The 21,559-nt window shown below is 45.7% G+C and overlaps 1 protein-coding gene across 1 annotated transcript in view; it reads left to right on the top strand.

The window, feature by feature from the left end:
- The first annotated feature begins 385 nt into the window (after positions 1–385).
- Positions 386–21,559, top strand: part of SPRED2 (sprouty related EVH1 domain containing 2) — a 109,245-nt gene continuing 88,071 nt past the window's right edge. The window contains exon 1 of the mRNA XM_028515267.2: positions 386–1,233. Within this exon, the coding sequence (XP_028371068.1) occupies positions 1,208–1,233 (26 nt within the window). The 5' untranslated portion in view covers positions 386–1,207. The remainder of the gene's footprint in view (positions 1,234–21,559) is intronic.

Below are 21,559 nucleotides of genomic sequence, written 5' to 3'. Positions count from 1 at the left end.
GAAATGCAAACGTTTCTGGGCTGCGTTGGACTTAACCTTTTATTCTCTTTATGTACAAATGATTCCTTAAAAATACTCGTCCCCTACCAAGACAAAAAAAAAAAAAGATCCTAAGATTCACGTGAAACTGAAAAGCTTCTGCCATTCAGGACCTTGGCAAGGCACCTGTGCCGCCCTCACCCTCCCACCCCACGGTGTGGGGGTAGTTGGTCCTCCGAGTCCGAATCCCCCTTCGGCCCTAATCAGAGTTCTGCATCTCCACTCTCCTTCCTCCTACCACCCCCCCAGATTTTTAATCCAGGGGTTTGGTAGGAGAGAGGGAACTAAACGGGAGCCAGATGTGTGCGAGTCCCCCACTCCCGCCTCCTCCCTTCGCTCCGGCATCTTAAAACCCGGAGCTCTGACGAGGGAGGATCCGGAGCTACACAGACGCGGCGCAAACAACTCCGCTCCGCCGCTCCCCCGGGAGTGGAAGCTAGGAGGGAGAAGGGGGCGGATAGGAAGCCGGGCATGCTCAGTAGACGCGACAAAGTTTTTTTTTTTTCTCTCCCTCCTCTCCCTCTCTCTTTTTTTTTTTTTTGGTCGCAAGTAGGAAGCTTTTTGCACTCCACCACCTCTGGCCGCTGGGAAGACGTCATCGCTTCCGCCCTACTTCCTCCTCCTGTTGGCGGCGGTGAGAATCCAATATGGAGTAAATCGGTAGAGTCAAGAGATGGGGCTCGGACGGGGCGCCCTGCACCGCCTCCTAGGCGCACCTCCCCCGGCCTCCGACCGCTCCCCGAAGCCGTGATTGGCCCGGCCCCCGGGGGCGACCCCGGACCAAGCCCCAACCCGCGACCGGCCCTCTTCTCTTAGCAGTCCCTGCCGCTCCACGGCGCGCTTGTTTTTCTCCTCGTCTCCCTCACTGCCGTCCCCTGTCCAAACCTCTCCGCCTCCGCCTGCTCCCGAGCCCCCGGAGCCCCCGCCCGCTTAGCCCCTCGGCGCTGCGGCGCTTCTTAACCCCTGAAGCTTGCCTTTGCACCCCTTCCCCCAAACCACTCCGCGCCTCGGTTGTCCTGCTTCCCCTTTCCCTTCTGCCTTGTGCGGCGCCCCCTTCCCCAACCAAATCAGGCGATCTCCGGAGATGTGAAGAAGGGGGGTGAGCGGACAGGAAGATGAAGGGAGCAAAGCTGCCCGCCGCGGGACAGGCATCTAGGTGAACAGGAAAATGACCGAAGAAACACACCCGGACGAGTAAGTTTGGCCGAGGGGTGGGACGCATGTGCCCCGCGGGGGCAGCATGGGGGTCGGAACTGAGGACGCCGGCGGGGACGCTTCTTGGGTGAACTTGGCGTAGGGTGCAGAGGCTCGCTGGCCTGTGGGGTTTGGGACGCGAAATTTCCTCCGTTGTTGGAGTGAGGAGGGGGCAAAATCTGCTGCAGGCCGGCGGAGGTGCGCCTGGGGTCGGCGGGCTGGTGGCTGCTGCGGGGGCCAAGGGCGCACTGGTGACCTCGGGGAGGTCCCCGCTCCCTCTCCGGAGAGTTCAGATATCCACCACCACCCCGAAATCCTCGGCACCCTGAGCAGAAGACCTGTCACGCCCGCTTCTGATTTCCTGGGGTCGGTGGGTTTTTACATGATGACTTTGTGACTTCCCGCCTGGCCGCTCGCCCTGCGGTCGGGTCTGGAGCCCTCTCCGGCCCAAGCTCCGCCATTTCGTTTTCTTGAATCGCTCTCATTTGCATACCACATTTTCATTCATAAAAAACACGGCCTTGAGCAAGGGGAGCACCAGGCGCGAGGTCTGCGGGGGTCTGCGTGCGTCGGGGTCCCCGCGCGGGCCAACATGCTGTAGCCGCCCTCGGGGTCCCGCGGCGCGTGCCAGTGCGTGTGCACGCGCTTGTGGGCCGGAGACTGCTGCCCCGCAGGGTCTGGGTAGCTCGGGGGGCGGATCCAAGGCGTGCGCAGCGGGGGGTGGAGATCGTGCGGGGCAGTGTGGCTGGCTTGTGTGTGTGTGTGCACGCGCGTGTGTACAGGCGTGCGGGGCAGTGCGCTAGGGGTGCGCGCGCGCGCGTATGTGTACAGGAGTGCGGGCCCGAGTGTAACAATGCTCGGGGTGCTCCGCCCTAAGGGCTGTCCGGCCAGACCCACTGCCCACATTGGGACCCATGCGATTCTTCATCCCTGGACTAAGGAGCAGCTCCCTGCAGCCTCGCGGTAGCGGTGTCGGGTTTGGTTTTTCCCCACCCCCTCCGGAGGCCGTTCCAATCGCGGGTGCAGCGGAAGCTAGGCCGCTGGGCCCGGCGCCTGAGGTCATCGCCCTCGGGTCCGAGCGGTCTCCACACAGCGGCCACCGCTTCTCAGCGGCTGTGCTTGCCACCAGCCACATTTTTTTTTTTTTTTTTTTGTGAATAAGACGCTCTCCTTTATTGTCACATGATAGCCTTCCCCTCCTCCCCTGCACATTCATAAATCCGGAGCCTGCCTCGGCTCTTTTCATTCAGCGCTGCCTGCCATTAGCTAAGGTAGCGCTGGCGCTGGGTTGGGCGCAAAGACCCTGTCCGCAGCCGCTGGGACTTGCCCTGGAGGGAGACCCCCGGGGTGTCTGCGGGAGCGTGGGGCCTGCGGGTAGAAGGCTTCCGAGTCTTTTGCCTCGGAGAGCATTGAGACTCAGAGCAGAGAGGGGAAGTGACTCAGGGCTTGGGCCACCGAGAGGGCTTTTCTTGCAGCAGGTGACAGAATGCTGTGCTCTAAGAGTCTACTCACTTCTTTTTTTAATGCCCTTTATCCTTTGGCGTCTGCTGTTGCCAGGCTGGGTGGGAGGGGGGTGTTGGGAGAGCTGGTCTTTGGGAAAGGGAATTTCCTTCCTGTGGGTCCCCAGGGAGCTTTGATTGCTGTAACCCCTAGTCTGCCGGACACACACCAGTAGCTGGAGAGGATCTGCCTGGTGTGCATGTTGTGACTATCCCACACCACAGCTGCTGGCCCTTCTTTCTTAGACATTTTTCTTGGCTTTTGTAGACTATCTTGAAATGGGAAAATGAAAAAAGTTGTATTTCTAGCGTTGAAATATGGGGGTGGTATATGCTGCCGGGCCTTGCCTCCTTCAGGACTTGATTAGTAACAGGTATTTCTATGGGTCCTCTGTCCCTGCACACACAAATAACAGTAGAACCAGGAAGGGACGCTTGCCATGCTCTGGGCTTCAGAGCCCCGAAGATTGATTGGTTCGACCACCCTGTGTTGGCTCCAACCCTTGTGAATATTGGCCTGGCCTGTCTCTTTTCATGGCTGTAGGTTATCTGGTATCCAAATCAAAAGGACTTGTGTGGGATCACCAGCAAGAAATAAGTATCTCTATTCCAGGCTTTTAGAGCAGTTCAACATGGAACCAGCTGCCCCCACTGCTGTTAGAAACTCATTTGAGACCGTGGGTATTTGAGGACACGTTCTGGTTTCAGTGAGAGAATCAGAAGGCTGTAGCACTGTAGCCCACTGCAGAAACAGCCTTCTCAGGATTGCTTTTAATATAATGACCTTGGCATGAGACATAAAACGCCTGGTAAGAAAGTGGGTTGCATGGACTGTAAACTGGCATTTGTGGACACTGTCCAGTTATTGTTCAACATCCTTCTATAATGACCCATTTGAAAATTTTCTTTCAAATGTTGGTGCCAGGAAGCAGGTTTCTGTCTGAGTTACAGAGCTTGCTGTGATTGCCCTTTCTTTGCTACTGCTGTCTGGAAGCTCAGGGCCAATATTATTGCTGGATTAGGGTAGCCTTATTAGACTAGGGTTTGGCTAGATTTGCTTCTCTTTATGAATTTTGATCTTCTAAATCTTCTCTTCTAATGATTCCAGATTTGAGGTCCCTCAGATACCTTTTGGAAGTCGGCAAGGTGTGCAGTACTTAGAAATGGTTGTATTAAATGGAGACCTGGGGGAGTTACATCACATCAAAATACAATAAATCAGAATCTCAGCACTTGTAAAATTATGCTTGATTTAAAAAAATAAGTGTTTTGCCTTCTAATGTTCTTTTTCACATCAATTTAAAATCCTCTCTAATAAGCGTATAGTTAGTCAGGAAAGTTTGTCTGCTTTTTTCACTGATGGTTCTAAAAAATAGCTGTTGTATAGAAAATACATTGACTGATTCCACTCCAGTTAGAAATGCATGTTAAAATTTATAGTTTTACAATTTTTTTTTGTAATTTAAAAAGTAAAGAGCATCAACAAACTATTGAAAGTGGTCTTTGTATATAGGATTAGAACAATTTTTAAAAATCAACTGTATCTTTAAAGCATTTGATCATTGCTATGAATGGTTTGGAAATTCACAGCAAAAAAAAAAAAAAAGAAGAAGAAGAAGAAATCCTCAAGTGAGCTATAACCCCAGAGACATCAGGTTTTCATTCAGCTTTTTGTTTTGTTCCCCTCATGAACTCTTCTGTGTAACACACATCTTGCTGAGAGAATAGATTTGCAGCTTTGCCTGCAGCATATTCCTAATGTTGAAAGATTTCTCATTAAAACAAGTTTGATTTTTTGGGGGGGGGAGCCATTTCAAAATTAGACATCAGAATTATATCTAAATACTTAAGCTTACTTCCTGAAAGGTGAGAATATTCTTTGGTGAAACCACAATACCATCATCACACTTAGCAAAGTTAAGAATAATTCCCTAATGTCTTTAACACTCAGTCTCAATTGAAAAATTTCTTTTATAAATGTCTTTTTCACTCAGGATCCAATCAAAGATCCTGAATTAAATGCCATGTGAAATATATTTAAAGCTCAAGGCTTATCCATTTGCTCACATTCTGATCTAAGGCAGGTTAGTCGTGTATCTCACCTAGGTTTTACCTGAGTGTAAATAAAATGGGAATAAATATTAGTGATTTTATGGAGTTGCTGTGAGAATTCAATGAGATTGTTTATATAAAGCTTACAATCCAACATCAAGCATAAAATGAGGGTCTAGTGTGGCTCTTTAGGGAGCAAAGAGATAGGTTTTTTAAAAAGTTGGCTTGTTAATTTTTGGATAACCCTGGAAAGGAGGTGTAAAGTTACTTGCCTAAGGCAGCAAACATTTTTTTTAGCACTTTACTTTGATTTAGTCTTCTCGACAATCCTGTGAGATAGGTGGTATTATTATTATAGTTACATATGGGGAAACTGAGGCACAGGCTCATTAAGTAATCTGCCCAAGGTCATATCTTTAGTAACTGAAGGAGCTGGGATTGTAGCACCCCAGCAGCCTGGCTGAGGAACAGCTACGTTTTAACTGCTGTGTGGTACTGTCTCAGAAGGGGAAAGGGTGGCCAACCTTGGTCACTCTGACTTCAGAGCTCACACTGTTTCTACCCGTTCTGCGCTGGTGACAATCGGTCATTACCATAATTTCTTCCATTTCCCTTATCTTGCCGGAAAATGCAATGAGGCACATACTGGATTAAAATAGATTTAAATAAACTTGGGTTTGAGAATTCTGTGATGTACCTTAAGGTAATAGAAGTGTGAATTCTTTACATTCATTGAGATAACAGCTGTGGAAATTAGACTTGATACAACAAACATTGATCTGTTTTCCTTGCCCTCCTAGCCTCAAAAACAGGATGTGTTTCTGCTGTACACTAGTAAGATCCTTAAATATTAAAAACACAGAGTTGACTTTGCATAATTGGAATCTTGGTTCATTTATCAGAAAATATCGAAAGTGAGACAAAAAATTAGAAAGAGTTTAGCAAACTTGTAAGCCAGGAAGTTGCCGGTGTGGTCTTTGTCATTGCAGAAAGTCATTGTCCAAAGTTAAGTTGCGATCACAGGGCCCCTGGTCTTGGTAGTTGGTGGGCCTGGACTAATCTCCACCTGCTGAGTTTGTTTCTATAGGGATATTAGCAAATGCAGCCTCCTTTCTAGCTCTAGTTGGTCCCCTCTGCTTTCCAGTGCCTTTAACTAATAAAATGTATAAAAAGTGAATCAGAACACATACCAAAACTATTCTGCTTTAACCTGCTTACTCATGTTCTTTATTTGGGAATTCTCTTCCTTCCTTCCCTTGTTCAACAAGTGAAATTCTCACTCCCTCAAACCAGCTTGGAGCCCTTCCTTTTATGAGGTCCTCTTAGACTTTCCTCACCCCTGTTTTCAAAGTCAGAATCGAGGACTATTTTTCCCCACACTGTGTGGCAGTTACCACAATTTAGATTAGGGCTTATACCCAGCGAAAGTCTGCCCCAGAATGTGACTTTTTGGATTCCGAGTTACCTCTCAACTGCCTAGTTTTCTGGCTGTTAGCCCAATGCCATCAGGCACGTTGTGGTCTCTGAATAAGTCTATTGATTAAAGATTGATTTAATCATTTAAAAATGCTGTTTCATCCCTGTTGACTAATGCAATAATTACCATTTTATTTGGTTAACTAGGGGTGTATAGAAATCTCCTTCTGAGAAACTCCCATGAGCCCTTGGAGTGGTTTGTGGAAACTGGATACAGAACTTTCCGGTCGTGGTGAAATGTGACTGACAACTCAAAACCGTTTTGATTCCAATCAATTTGGAATAGGAACTAGGAATAGTACCAATAGAACTGGGAAGTAGAGCACAATAGTCCAGGGCCTGTGTTTCTGCCTCTGCAGGAGAATATCTGAAGAAATCACAGTATTAACAATTGGCAGTAGCTGCAGGGTTCTGATGGAGTCTTAACACTTGAAGTGGGAGACAGCTGTGCTGATGAACTCCCGTATTGGTATAGTTCCTATGTTACTGGACTGAAGGAATACAAATGCACAATCTAACAGCAAAATCCTCCCAAATTGAACAAGATGAAAATAAAGGCAGAGCAGGAAGTTTTGGTGTGTATGGTTGTTTGTTTTGGCTTATTTTCCTTTAAGTAAATTGGGCTGACTTTTAAGGACCTAGTCATATTGATAAACCTGATGACTATTTTTTTAAATTTTATTTTATTTAGCCCTCACTGGTATGACTCAGTGGGTTGAGTGCCGGCCTGTGAACCAGAGTTGCTGGTTCGATTCCCAGTCAGGGCACATGCCTGGGTGCAAGCCAGGTCCCGGACAAGGGGTGCATCAGAGGCAGCCACACATTGATGTTTCCCTCCTCTTTCCCCCTCCCTTCCCCTCTCTAAAATAAATAAATAAAACCCTAAAATAACAATTGTATTTTACCTTTTAGAGAGCGGGGAAGGGAGGAAGAGAGGGAGAAAAACATCAGTGTGCGAGAGAAAAAGAAAATCAATCATTTGCCTGTTGCACGCCACTATCCAGGGACCTGGCCCACAAAACGGGCATGTGCCCTGACTGGGAATTGAACCGGTGACTTTTTGGTTCATAGACCTGCACTCAATCCATGAGCCACACCAGCCAGGGAAATGACTATTCTTGTAAATATTTCTTTTTAATCAATATTTAAGGCTAGAACATTGCTGCTTTGTTAGGCATTTTCTAGGGCTGTTAGTCTCTGGAGTAGAAGGCATATTTTGCAGGGCTATGCACAGTGCTGTGTGGGGCACCGTGCATTTTCTTGTGCTTGCCCAGGGTAGGCCTGAAGGGTTGTTAACCACAGCTTGACATGTCCCATGTGATGGAAAGGAAGTCTGGTGGGGATCTTAATAAAGTCCTTGATAGTAACTGGTATGAGAGTTAAGAACAACTGTTTTAGAACTACTCATTTTTCAGGTAATCTTTGTCAATAATATGTTCACACGTGGCACATTGCACACAGAATAGCAGATTCTGTGTATGCCATGTATGCTACTCTCAAAGGGTAGTTGAAGACTTAAGAACAAAGTTTCTGTGTACTTGCACTTAGAGCATAGAGGCAGAGTCCTGGATTTTGACTTGAGCACTTGGCACTTGGGATTGAAGAGCTCAGATATGGGCAGCCTCTAAAATGTCTGGCTTCAGCTCCTCTGTGTACTGGAATAATGATTTTTCAAACCTGGTTCTTTTCATTCTTAGATATATTTATTCCCTGTAGTCCATTTATAAATGCTTAAAACTTAATTAGCAGGTGAAGTTCTTAAATTGTCTTTCCAAGTTTATCTAGCAATGACATCATTGCCTTTTCATTTTCATTATTTATTTCTCTTATTTCTTTTTCTCCTTGCCTTGCTTTGGCTCTCGCCTCCAGCATTGATTTTTCAGATAAGCTTTGTTTGTATTTGCATCCCACTCTGAGAACTGCAAGGAAGCTTGACCTATTGCCCTTCTTGGTATGGGAACAATACCAAACGGATTTATTAATCCGTTTAGGCTTGCTGGGCCCATAGTAGGTTTTCTGCAAATGTTTACTGATTGGTTAAAGTCCATAGTCATTAATTAAAAAATCATTTTGCCTTATAAAAATTTAAAGTCATTCATGTTGTACTTTACACCTGAAAAGACTTTGAGGTTGCTTTTCGAAATTGCAATTAGCTGCCAGAGTGGCAGTGGAGGAAGCATGGGCTTTGGGGTGACACCCTGCCCCTGCTCTCCACACACTCAGGGGCCCTGGAAAGCGCCCTATGCCATGAGTCCAGGGTTAATGTAATCAAAGTTCATTCTGCTTCCTACTTCATGAGATATTAGGAAATGGAGGTGGAAATAAAGCATGTCAGCACAGCAGCTGACAAATTCAGAAATCGGTGGCATTCACCCACCTCTGGCAGGCCTCATGTCATGTAGCAAGGTGTTGCTTATTTTCAGAATTTACAAGGCAGAGTATAACCATGGACTGTGTTAGCCTCATAGTGACTTTTTGAGGCAAGAAACGGGGCTCTCACTGCATGCCTAGAGAATTGAAGGAGGTTTGTGGGAGAATTAGAGCCTAGAAGTCATGTTCTGCTTTTCATTCGATTTCCAGTTGTGTCTGGGTAAGCTTCTCTAGAATAGCAGCCCAGTTTTTGTGCCATAATAATCAGTAATGCCCAGCTTGGCCCCTTGACTCAGTGATCCTAGTTGTCTGTGTTCTTTGAGATTTTTATGTCTTTTAGTTAGTTTGTCTCATTTCTCACTGTCAGTGTTCTTACCTATAGTAGCTCCTTGGTGCTCTTGCCATCCCTGTCTGTGGTCTAGAAACCGTATTACCAATGATGTTCAAAGTATTTCTAAAATAAGAGTCAGTAGTCTTGGGAGGAGTGGGTGGGGCCCTGGGTTCTCTTAGACATAAGGTAGCTTATGACTTGTTTTGTCTACTTGCATGCTATGTTGGTATTTGCATTTTATATTTCCAGCCAAGGAATAAAGTGGATGCTGGACCAGAGGTTTAATTTAATCAACATCTCAATAATTTTACTCATTTTTCCAGGCCTTTTAAAGACACGTAAGTGTGAATATTGTCTTAATATAGTAATAAAATCTCTCTTCTTTGCTTAATAGGTTAAATCAAATCTGTGGCTTCTCTCAGGCTCAAAATTCTAAAACAAGTCTGCTCTGCCAGAATGGTTGTACCCTGGTTCAGTGTTATTTCTGGCCCTGAAGGCCTAATGGTCACCTTCTTGTTAATCTGTGTGTGTGCACAGGTTGCAGATCAGGAGCCTGCTGTTTGTAAACCAGCTTTGCATCTTGGACCATCCATTCTTAGATGACTTTTACGCTAAGGAAAATTAGAAGATACCAGATTATAGCTGTCCATTTGGAGTGTGGTAGATTCTAAGACTGAAGAACTTGATGTTAGAACATACTTGGACTCTTAATTGCAAAGCTCCGGGGAGCTTACTTTCTAGAGTGCTGGGCGCTTTCACATGCCTTAAAGGGACAAGAGTATAGCATCGTCTTAATGCTTGACTGTCTGACCGCCAGAGTCGTGTTCCCTTCCTTCCCCCCTTTCTGCAGGGTTCCTTCTAGACCTGCAGCCATTGGAATTCCCAGGTGAGGGTGGGGGGTAGAATCCCCTAACAAGTTATTACTTAAGTTACATATATGGCGAGTGTACGTTGTGCGGGCAAGTATTTCACACTCACACATGGAGGGGATATGTTTGACACCTGAGCATCCCCAAACTACAGGCAAGGAAGAGATTCGTAGAGGTTAAGGTTAAGTATCTTGTCTGGGGTCTCAGAGCAGGATTTGTTATTTTTAACCCAGATCCTTTGACTTCAAATCCCATGTCTGTGGAACAGCATTGTGTATCATAATTTCACAGAACCTCAGTTTTCTCATTAAAAATTGTGTAGAGGTTGATCTGTATTACTGTTGAGTGAGTAAAATTAGAACTCAGAATCCTGTAAATGCCTCACGACTGTGAGGTGACATTTCCTCGCCTTCCTGTTCAGCTCTGTGGAGCAGGGAACCAGTGCCCACTGAGGGGGCCTCTTGTGTGCTGACATGAAGGAGCAGCTCTACAGACTCCTTGTTTGGAAAGAGATCTAACCACTTTCCCCTTTGGTGGAAAAAGCGGGTGTGAGCAGAAGGCTCACAAAGCACAGTATTCTTTTGGACCTGCATTTCAGCCTTCCTGTCTTGAGAGGAGGATCAAACTTGAATGAGCATAGGGAAGCACCTGGGGATCTTGTAAAATGATGCCTGTGTTTTGGTAAGGCCTGGGGTTCTGCATTTTTAGCAAACTTGCAGCTGCTGCTGGCCCATGGGGCACACTTTGAGTACCAAGGGGCCTACCTGTGGTTGTGATGGTAGTGAGCTCACAGCTGCCAGGTTTGGGTCTTCAAAGGCGAGTTCACATAGCTGGCATTTGGAATCTGTTGAGGAAACTCATTGGACAATACACCCTGAGAGAGAACATCAAGCTCTAGTCCTTCCCTATCCCTGGCAGGACTTCCGGCTTTGAGGTATAGCTTGATTTTAAATGGGAATGTGCCAGTTTTTCTTTTTTCTTTTCTATCTTTTCTTTTTCCTTTCCTTTCCTTTTTCCTTTCCCTTTCTCTCAAAAAAAGTTCTTGGGGACTGCTAGGAGGCCCAAAAGTCCCATCACTTCAAGAGAAATGTGATGTCCCAACACTTTTGTGAGATCTGACAGTCAGCTGACACTCTGTACCCTCCAGACAAATCAGTCTTGTGTGGAAAGCCTGCGCCCTGGGAAGCAGGCACGCTCAGCCCTAGAAGAAATCACAGGAAGTAATTAAACAGAGAAGGTCAGAGAAAGAGGAAGTGGTTGTGTTGTTTCTGATGGGAATTGCATTGTTGTTCCTAGGGATCAGGATCATGATGTTTAAGTCTTCTGGAATGTGGCTGCTTGGGGATTTGATTGTATTTAAATTGCAGTCCTTTTAGTTTATTCTTTTAGACAGCAATCTAGTTAGGAAATGAATTGCTTTTGGGTCTTATCAGGAATCCCCACGTGCCTAAGCGAAGTCTTAAGCAGGAGTTGCTTATAGCTTGGCAAATTGCACTTAAATGAAATGAATGTCAAGACTATTAGAGGTTAATTTTAGGTGTCTGGAGTTCTTCCTAATTCTCCTGATTAAACACTTTAACATAATAGTTTCCTTAATTGGAATAATGATAGAATATTAGCATGCATATTAAACCATTTACCCAAATTTGAATAGGGTTAAAATGCAAATCATCCATCACTTGTCAGTGCTTCCTCTTAGTGATAATTCCTGGTGAGAGATGGGGAGAGACTGGAATATGAATCCAGAGTGGGGCTTTTTTCAGTCAGCATTGTGAGGAGAGCTGAGAATAGACCCCGAAGACTGAAGTGAGAGATCCTTTGTTTCCCCCAAAAAGACATTCTGGAAATACTAATGCCTGTGATAGTACTGTCTCCAACATGGAGGCTGATGCAGTGGGAAATCCAAAGTGAGTTGATCGGACATCCTTTCCGATTGTATCTTTGGTAGCCTGTAGTGTTTTTCCTTCAGAAGAAGGTAATGGGAGACTTACAGCTCCTCCCCAGCATTTAGAGACTGCCCTCTGAAGTCTTGAACTCATGTCACCACTCAGCAGCTCCCAAACAAATGGTCGGGAACCCATAAGCACCCCAAGTATTGTTTGTGAACCAAATACATAAAGTCACCCATATATATGTGTTACTCTCGATGTATTTATGGAATAATAAAATACAACCTCATTAAAATACTACTGAATTCACTGTGGACATTTGTTGTATTTTTCTCAACTCACAGTTATTAAAAAGCACAACTATAATCCCTGGGGCGTAGGGGCTAGTCCCTGAATTTCTTCCCTTTGAGACCTGTACTTAGAAAGTTGGGACTCATTGCTGTGGCCCTCATTCTGGATGGAAGGAGAGAAGTGTGGTCCTTCTGTAGGGGAGGCTTGTGCAGAGGGCACACTCCAGCTGCCGGGGGGGGGGGGGGGGGGCGGAAGGTCTAGCAGGGGTATCCAACTTGGTGTGAATGCAGCCCAACACAAAATCATACGTTTACTTAAAACATTATGAGATTTCTTTGTGATGATGTGTTGCAATGTATTTAATGTGTGGCCCAAGACAACTCTTCTTCCAGTGTGGGGCAGAGATGCCAAAAGGTTGGACACCCCTGGTGGAGGACCAGTTTAGTTGGAGGTGGATGTAGTGGACCTGCAATGAGTCAGGACAGGTCTACTGGAGACTTGGCGTCAAGTTGGATGTTCTCACGAAAGGAGAGACCGCTGGAGGAGTAAGTGTTGGGACCTTAGGCAAGATGTTGAGCTTCTTCTCTGGACTCAGTTTTCTCATCTCTGAAATAAAGAGATTGAAGAACTTTTCTAGTCCAAATATTGCAAGGACAGCTCGTGTTAAAAAAACTTTTATTTTTAGTATAATATTCTTTTTAAAAATAGAAACAAAGAAGAAATTAAAATGCCTCTTGCTACACGAGCCCAGGGAATGTTCAATATCTTTCAACACGGTGGGACTGGAGTTTCAAAAGACTTGTCTGAAGATGGCCTTGGTCCTCACTGTGGGAAGAGGGGCAGGTCAGGCAGGCTGGGGAGGAGGCATCTTGTGGCCAAGGTTCTTCCATAGACAGGGAACTCCACCCCTGGGTTTATGCTGGGGAAGCTCAGAGAAAGAGCTGGTGCAGCTGGCTGAGGCTAAATTTGGGAGGCTATTCTGTGCCAGGCTCATGAAGTAGGCGTTTGGACTTTTGTTCTTTAGGTAGAATGGAGCTATTTAAGGTTTTCAAGCAAAGAAATGATAAAGTGACATACTGGTGAATCTGAACTAGCTAAAGAGTAGGTTCAGACAAGGCTGGAGTCAGGGGCGCCACTAAGGGCTGTGGCTCTGCCATATCTGGGCAGCACTTTTGTCTCTGGTTTTAGTGAAATGCCGGAGGCATTAATGTAGAAACCTGTTCCAGAGAGGCTGCCATTCTGTTTATCAGAAGATGGTGAAGGGGGCTGTGAAATTCAGAACAACATTAGCCAACTTTGTAGATCAAACTTACAGTGTGGCAGTAACCCACATGAGGTTTTTTGGTTTGTTTTTAATATTGTTACTTCTGCAGGATCGCAGCACTGGTCAACGGAAATGGTCCTTCCGCACTAGCATCAGATGATTGCAGCTTGACCATGAAATTGTAGAATTAGAGAGGATCTCAGGAAAATACCAGCTCAGCTCTTTTTCAATACTTAAATTGCAATCCAGAGAGGTTGAGTGATGAACCCTGGTCACACAGCGAGTTGGTGGTTTGGGATCTGTCAGCAAGCAGGTGCCATCTGCCTTTGGATCCAGCCCTCTTTGGGGTGCTATGTTAAACATTCACAACAATCACCGCCCTCGAGTTGTTGAACCCTTCGGAGACGGGAAAAAGATGGTGGTAACTTACTCGACTCAGGTAAATGTGGCCCATGTTGACGGTGAGCCATCAACACTGAACAGAGTGCTAGCCTTGGTTAGGCCCTGTACGGGACTGTGGTGAGCTTGCCAAATGCTGTCCCTGTGTGGCTCGCCTGTGGGTGTCAGGTGGGTATTCCCTGAGTTGTGATTCAGGGACAGGAGGGAGGGAGTGGAGGCAGAGTAGGGCCTCCTTCAGCTCACTGTCCTGGGAGAGAGAAGATGAGTCTTTAGATGAAAAGTTGAAATACATGGGACATTCCCAGGTTTTTGCACCTGGGGCACCAGCAAAAAAAGTTTATGAAATATTACCTAAGCTTGTTCTTCTTCCCCATCTCCAGCACCTTCTGTTCTCCCCATTTGTTTGTTTTTTTTATGTTAACTGCCAAGATGGTGTGGTCATAGACAGCAGGAAGTAGCATTCGATATGCAGGTCTCCTGGGGTGGGGGTCGGTGGAGGTCTGGGTGGGAAGGGTGGCGGTATGGCACATTCATGTGAGAACTCGGAGCACTTCTAAGCAAACAGGTGCTTTTACAGCCAAGAGAGGAAGAGAAGAGTTCACTGGCTGGTCATATAATGAGCATTTTTTATGGCAGCTTTTTGCTGTAAGTTTTTATAAGGCCCATAGGTTAACACCAAGTAAAGAATCATGATCATCCTCTGTAGTAAATCACACAGCTTAGTAAGTTTTGTGGCCAAGGACATGTGGAAATCTAGGCTTGAGAGAGAATGAAAATAGTCCCCAAACCAAGACACAGTATCCCTGAGAGCCAGCAGACAGGCTGGGAGGACACAGCCCACTTTGCCGTGGCAAGACCTGATGCATTTCCAGCCCTGCTCTGAAACTGTGGTTCTCAGTCAGGACTTCCTGGGAGAACAAGATTCCTACAGCTTGTGTAGGATAGGAAACACGTATTTTTTAAAAACCCTCTCTTTTCTTGGGGTTCTACACTGCTTGTCTACACTGCTTGTCTTTTGTTTCCCCTTGTTTATCCCCACCAGCTGGGCAACATTTTTGCACATAGAGTAAAAGGGTCCTTTGTGAGCTTAAAGATTCCATTGAGGAGTTTCAGGCCCCTCCTCCCGGCACTTCTGGACCATCCACCTGGTCAGGGTGGTTTGGTTATAAATAGTTTACCTGCAGATTCCCCTTCTCATTCCTCTAGTTCCGAGTTCCTCAGGGGAGAATTAGATAGGTGTGGTCACCTGCCCCCACCTCACCCCTGACATTGCAGCCTGAAATGGAAACCCTTCCTCCAACCCTTCCAAGAAGGATACTTTGTCCATATAACAGGAAGCCCTGAGGGAACATTGGGAGTGGAGCATCTGGGCCACCACGCCCTTCCTTCTTTGCACTTTTACCTTCCTCCTCCCTAGACCAGTGGAATTAGAATTTCATTCCAACCCTTGTGTTAGTATCTTAAAAATCCAGGGGCTTCTAATGTCCGTTAGATTAATCAGGGTCTGGAAGAGGGTTGTAACCCACCCAGATGGCACTGACCAGGGCGCATTGACTTTTTTCTTTTACTACTCACCCAAGGGTATGTTTCACTGATTTGAGAGACAGAGAGAAGCATTGATGTATGAGAGAAACATCGATCAGCTGCCTGCTGCACATGCCCAAACTAGGGATCAAACCTAGGTATGTGCCCTGACTGGGAATTGAACCCGCAACCTTCTGGTGTGTGGGATGACGCTCAAAGCAACTGAGCCCACCCGGCCAGGGCGGAGCACTGATTCTTTTTAAAGATCCTCCTGGGGGACGAATGTTAACTAGATAGAGTGGTGGTGGTGGTGGTGGTGGTGGTCATTGCACAATACACAGGGTCCAGCAGAAGTAACGCCTGCCTGAGTGTGGTTGGTAAGGTAATAATATGGGTGTAATAATTTATAGTTTCAATTTGAACATTTCACCTAAAATGTCATGGTGTGCTTGAGTGTGATATTGTTATATGAAAGAATTACATGCTTACAATTTTGTACTAGAAAAGGGATGTTACTTGTGCCAGACCCTATGTACAAATAGCGAAGCATGTTCTACACCTGAAACTAATATAATGTTACATGTCAATCCTGATGAGTTTGTCGTATCAAGGCCACACACATTCATATGGATGATTGGGGACGTCCTGAGGAATGTTGGCCCTTCCCTTCCCACCCTTTTCTCCAGGTTCCATCTCATTCCAGTCAGCAGATAATTTCTTGGGGAGGAAAATACCAAGTTGATGTTAACGTGAAGTGAGATTGTTACAGAACAGACCCAGGGGGGTGTACGATATACTATTACTGAAAGGAACCCCATTTTTTCGGGGGTTCCCCCCATACTAGGTTCACTTTGCCTACTGCCAGAGGAAAGACATCTCAATGCTAAAGATTGGTGGAAAGGAAAGGAATTATTTATTTAAAAGTTATACAGACTTAGAGTAATGACTTAATACCTTCATTAAAATGCTAAAGTCCTTTAGAATGCCCACAAATACACAGTCCTTCCTTCTCCCTCTGCTCAGTCCAGGGTACTGTATCTCAGGAGAAGAAGTAGAAGTCCGTAATTCAGGCTCCCAGCACCATCAGCTGTGTTGCCACCATGATCTCCAGTTAATCCAAAGCCATGTGGCACCTTCTCATGGCCCACCAGCAAAAGTCCTTTCACCCCTTTTCTTCCAGGCAAAGACTCCTGCTTTCTAAGCCATGTGGCAAAAGGGAGCACCCCAAAGCTGCGGGGTTCTCTCCTTGCATGGCTGCCCCACCTGGGTTTAAATCCCAGCACCAGTCTTCCTCTGCAGCCCCATTTCTGACTCCTCCTATAATCAGCTACACTTGCCAGCATTCCCATATTTTTCCAGCTTTTCTGGGCTGCCATAGTAAGTCTGAGCAGGTGTGGCCCCCATGGCATGGAGCCAATCTTGTCTAAGCTCTCACGCAGGCGCTGTAACCAGGGGGAGTTGCCTCGCAGTTATGTCTTGGGTGGAAGTCACTTCCATCCCCCTGGCTCAAAGCATGGCCACAGCTGTTTAACACATCTATGCAACCAGTTAAAGGTTATAGATATTTTAAATGACCATGCCAGAGGTTAGCTGCACAGTTGTTGCCATGCAAAACAGCTCCCAATGGCCCTGCTCCATGTGTCCCATCCCCCAGCTCAGACTGGTGGGGATGAGGACATCCTATATGTATATTTTTCTAATATTTCCTGGACACCTTGAGTTCTGGACCCCATTACAAATGCCTATTTGGGGCTCCCCTCTTGGCTGCACCCTGTTACAAGATCATAAGAGGTGATAAAAAATAAATTCTAACTGTTGATCCAAGATGTCTTTTATATTGAGTAAAAAAATCCTAAAGCACACCAAAAAATCACCTACAGTTGTCCACATTTATAATTTTTTAATTATATTATTCAAAGTTTGGCTGAAACCTTGAAGGCCTAGCTAATTTTTTTTCAGAAGTTTTCCTTGGTGGTGTAACACAGAGGCCTTTAGAATACTAATTTAGCTGTTTTAATGTGGGACCAGTATTTGCTAGAATTTGAAGGAAAGCAATTATAGAATCACATGCTTTTACCTAGAAATGAAAGTACATTGACTTAAAACAGATGTCTAACGAAAATGGATGCCAGGTTTTAAGATTGTTTGTTACTTGTCACACAGAATGTGGCACTGCATGCAAATGTGAAAAAGGCTGAAAAACTGTTTTACTATCTTAGAAGCTGTAAAGGACACACTTTCAGATGGGACAGTCTTGCACAACAGTGTGACTCTGCTAATCTCAGTGAACCATAGGCTTAAAAAATGGTTAAAATGGTAAATTTTATATTGTGTATATTCTTCCATAACCAAAACAACATCAAAGTAAAGAAATGGTACCAAAGTCAACTAATGACTTTATAAGAACTCAAGACTTCTTTCCAGAAAAATCACACCCCGAACACAACCACCTGGGCCTGTGTGCCTCAGGTTCCAAATCTGTTTCACAGCCTCACCTGTAGATCGCCAGCTTCCTGAGGCAGATGGACTTTGAGATTAGGCAAGAGTGCCCAAAGCCATACATCTCCTAAAGTTTCCTGCAGTTGACCAAGTGTGTTTCTCTACTAATGTGTCTTTAAAAATATTGATTTGAGAGAGAGGAGGAGGGAGGGGTGGGAACTAGAGAGTACACTGCTGTTCCACTTATTTAGGCATTCATTGGTTGCTTCTTGTATGAGCCCTGATCCAGGATTGAACCTGCAACCCTGGCGCATTGGGATGGTACTCTAGCCAACCAAGCTACCCGGGCAGGGCTATACTAATGTGCTTTTTTTTTTTTTTTTTTTAATGTGTCTTGACCATGGTTCAGAACCTCTGAGCAAGTTCTAGAGGTTCTGAGAGGCCCAAGCTCGCTCACTGGTGAACAACTGATGCGGCCTTGGACAAGTGCTCACATCTGCAGAGCCTCAGAAGCACTCAGGGAAAGCGAAAACGCCGACTTCAGAGGTTTTGATAACTACGTGTGTTTTGTGCTCACACACGTAAAAAAATGGGACAAGCAAGTTGGCCCTTCCTCCCATTTGGGCCATTCATAATCTGACAGGGAAAATTAAGAATCACTTAATTCAAACAAACATGTAAGAGGGAATTTGTGCTGTAGTGCATGCCTATGGGAAAAAAAAAAACTTGTTGTTTGAGGGTTTTTTTCTATTTCACATTCATGTTTTTGTTTTTTGTTTGCTGTTTTTAATATATTTTATTGATCTATTTATTTTAGTCTATTTAGTATAGTTTATTATATTGTATGCTATTACAGTTGTCCCGATTTTCCCCTGTTTGTCCCCCTCTGCCCGGGACCCCCTTTCCTCCATCAATCCCCCCCACCACTTAGTTCATGTTCATGGGCCATGCATATAAGTTCTTTGGCTTCTCCATTTCCTACGCTGGTCTTAACCCCTCCCCTGTCTATTTTGTACCTACCAATTATGCTTCTTAATACCTACATGCCTCCTCTCCTCCAGCCTCCCCCTCCCTCCTCTTTCTAGTTGATAACCCTCCAGGTGATCTTCATATCTATGATTCTCTCCGTGTTCTGGTTATTTGCTTAGTTTTTTAGATTCAGTTGTTGATAGTTGCGAGTTGTCACTTTAATGTTCATAGTTTTGATCTTTTTCTTTTTAAGACTGGATGTTTGTCTCTTTAAGTAGCTTTAGTGGCATGTTGGTGTAAATTGCATTATTACTGTGTCTGAAGTGGAACACCCCTAGAGTGGGAATATAAGCAACTTCTTATGTAGCTTTTGTGAATTTTTCACTAAAAATACACCATAAGTCTTACCAACAGTCATTCTTGATTGTTGAAAATCCATATTCATTCATAAACTGTTTATGGAGTTGATACTTTCTGGCCTTGGGCATGCTTAAGTCACCACATTTGATACTTAATTTGGCAATCTGTAGATCCAGTGGAAAAAAACAAATGTGGGAATGGACCTCTCTGATAAGCTTTGGAGACAGAGTTATTCGTGGTCGAGGGCACATTTGTTCATGAAAGCACACAGGTGCCTGTCCCTCCTCCACCACACCTCATTGAAACACAAGGTCTGAAGATTTTACCCATTTAGGGAGCTGAGACGTAGGCCCCACTCTACCGCAGTGGATGGTCCTTCACTTTCTGCTTGGATGCTTCGAGATAAGGAACCCACATCACGCTGTGCAGCTCTGATTGTCAGCAGGTTCTTCTGTGGAACCACTGTTCTCTGCAGCAGCGACAGCCAGTTCCCTGTTCTGATCTCCCTGCTGATATAGGAAGGCAGTGCTCCCTCTCTTCCTCAGGCCAGCCATCATCTTGGTCTCTTTATCAGTGTTTGCTTGCAACCATATCTTTCGTCAGATGGGGGCCCAGAACTGGAGGTGCTTTTCCAGGTGCCAGACTCTTAGTTCCTGTGGGTATTTGCCTCTCTTAATGCTGTCTAGGGTGGCTTCGGGGCTATGGTCAGGGTAAAGGCACCAGCGTGTGTGTGTGGATAATACATGCTGCCTGTGCAGAGCCTGCACCCTTGAATTTCCTTTTAGTCAGTGTGTCAGTTACCATCAGCTTCAGTAGGCTTTAGAGGAATAGATACCTCTGCCTTTGAGAGGGCGCCTTATTGGCTCCTGGTATGCTGGGCAGGGAGGGGGAAGGGCATTCCTCCTGCTCCAAAGGAACTCTCCACTTGTAGGGGAAGGACTGTAGTCTTCTGGATTCCTTCAGTGGTAGTCTTTTTTTCTTTTAAAGACTTAATTAATTAATTAGTTAATTTATAGGGAGAGGGGAAGGAAGGGAGAAAAACATCAATTGGTTGCCTCTTGCACACCCCACCCCTATCTGGGGACCTGGCCCACAACCCAGGCATGTGTCTTGACTAGGGATTGAACTGGTTTTCAGGCTGGTACTCAACTCACTGAGCCACAGCAGCCAGGGCAGGGTGGTAGTCTCTGGTAGGGACTCGGAAGGCCAGGCAAGAAGGTGAGTGAGCTGCTTGTGCCACCGAAATTGTGTTTTGAAGCTGGTTCTGGGCCACCTACTCAGAGTCAGTAGTCTGGGGAGTTTAAAACACACATGTCGGTGGCCCACCCAGAGCTCCTGGATCATCCTCTCTGGCCGTGTAGCCCAGGGAATCTGCATTTTTGAAAAGTGCCCCAGGTGATTCCTCTGTCTGGAAGCCAGAGTTTGAGATCTGCTTCCTAAATTGTAACCACCTCTTTGATGTTCATTTTCTTAAATGTCCAAGGACGAGTACTCCGGAATCTCAAAGGCCACCTTTGTGCCTTGCTGCGGTCACCCCTGCTTTTAATGGTTCCTGAGTATGTGTTTACACAATCTGCATTTTATGAAGTCCATAAAGACATATTTACACAACAAGTCAGCAGCCCTGCAAAGGTCAGCTTTCTTCTGTGTGTATGAAAGGCACTTAACGCAAAGTCAATTAACACCAAGAGAGAAGCTAATTAAGGCGTGGAAGTGAGCTGTTCATGCGGACATTCTAGCTGTAACTTTTGTTCCCAGTTGTAGCTTAGTTTTACAAGTCCCTTCAAGCTAGTTACTCCACATAACCTTGGCATGTGTGGCCTGTTACAGCAAACAGGTAAAAGTGCCATTTGTCATGTCATCATGTAAGTGCTGTTTAAAAGCATGTAACTTAAGTAACTATGAAATGATGCCATGGTAGCCTTTTTGCAACTGATGGAATCCCCCTCCCCACAGCCCGTATCAGGGATATCATAGGAATGCTAGTGAAAGGGCAGGGGGACTGGGTCCCCCTCAGCGTTGCTTTCAGAGCCTGCTGTTGAATGAGCCTTGCCTGGGCCTGGCGCTGTGATTTCCTCATTCGCAGAGTAATTCCTCAAGAACTGCTGGAGGATTAAATGAGGGAACATGGGTCACGTGCCCAGCGCCTGCTACCCAGAAAACAATCAGTTTTAAAAAGCATATCTACTGCAGCTGATGAGGATTATTATAACATAATGTTGAAAACCCTGAGAGCGAACTCACCCTTAGGTTAGCAGTTGCTGGAGGTCAGGAGCCTCAGCGGGTGAGTTTACTAGGGCAAACAGCCAGCGCCAGGTCCTTCTGCACCGCTGGGACCCCACCCAGCCATGCCAGCCGAATGCCCTGCACTGCGAACCGCTCCACAAAGGAAAGGTACGAGGGGCGCCACACAGGCTCGGTCTGGTTTCTGTGGACCCGCTGGTGACATCTTCAACCCAGCTTCCTATGGGTAAATGCCTTATTCTCAGGAGAAAAAAAAGCGAGGACCTCTTTTGATTTGGAAACCATTTTTTAATCTAGTGAGGTTAAGAACTGGGGTGGTTAGTGTGCAGCTAGTGATTTTAAAAAGAGAG

This window comes from Phyllostomus discolor, chromosome 6 (assembly GCF_004126475.2).
Source record: "Phyllostomus discolor isolate MPI-MPIP mPhyDis1 chromosome 6, mPhyDis1.pri.v3, whole genome shotgun sequence".
Lineage (NCBI taxonomy): Eukaryota > Metazoa > Chordata > Mammalia > Chiroptera > Phyllostomidae > Phyllostomus > Phyllostomus discolor.
The sequence above is the reverse complement of the archived record's forward strand: the minus strand, read 5'-3'. Positions and strand labels throughout refer to the sequence as shown.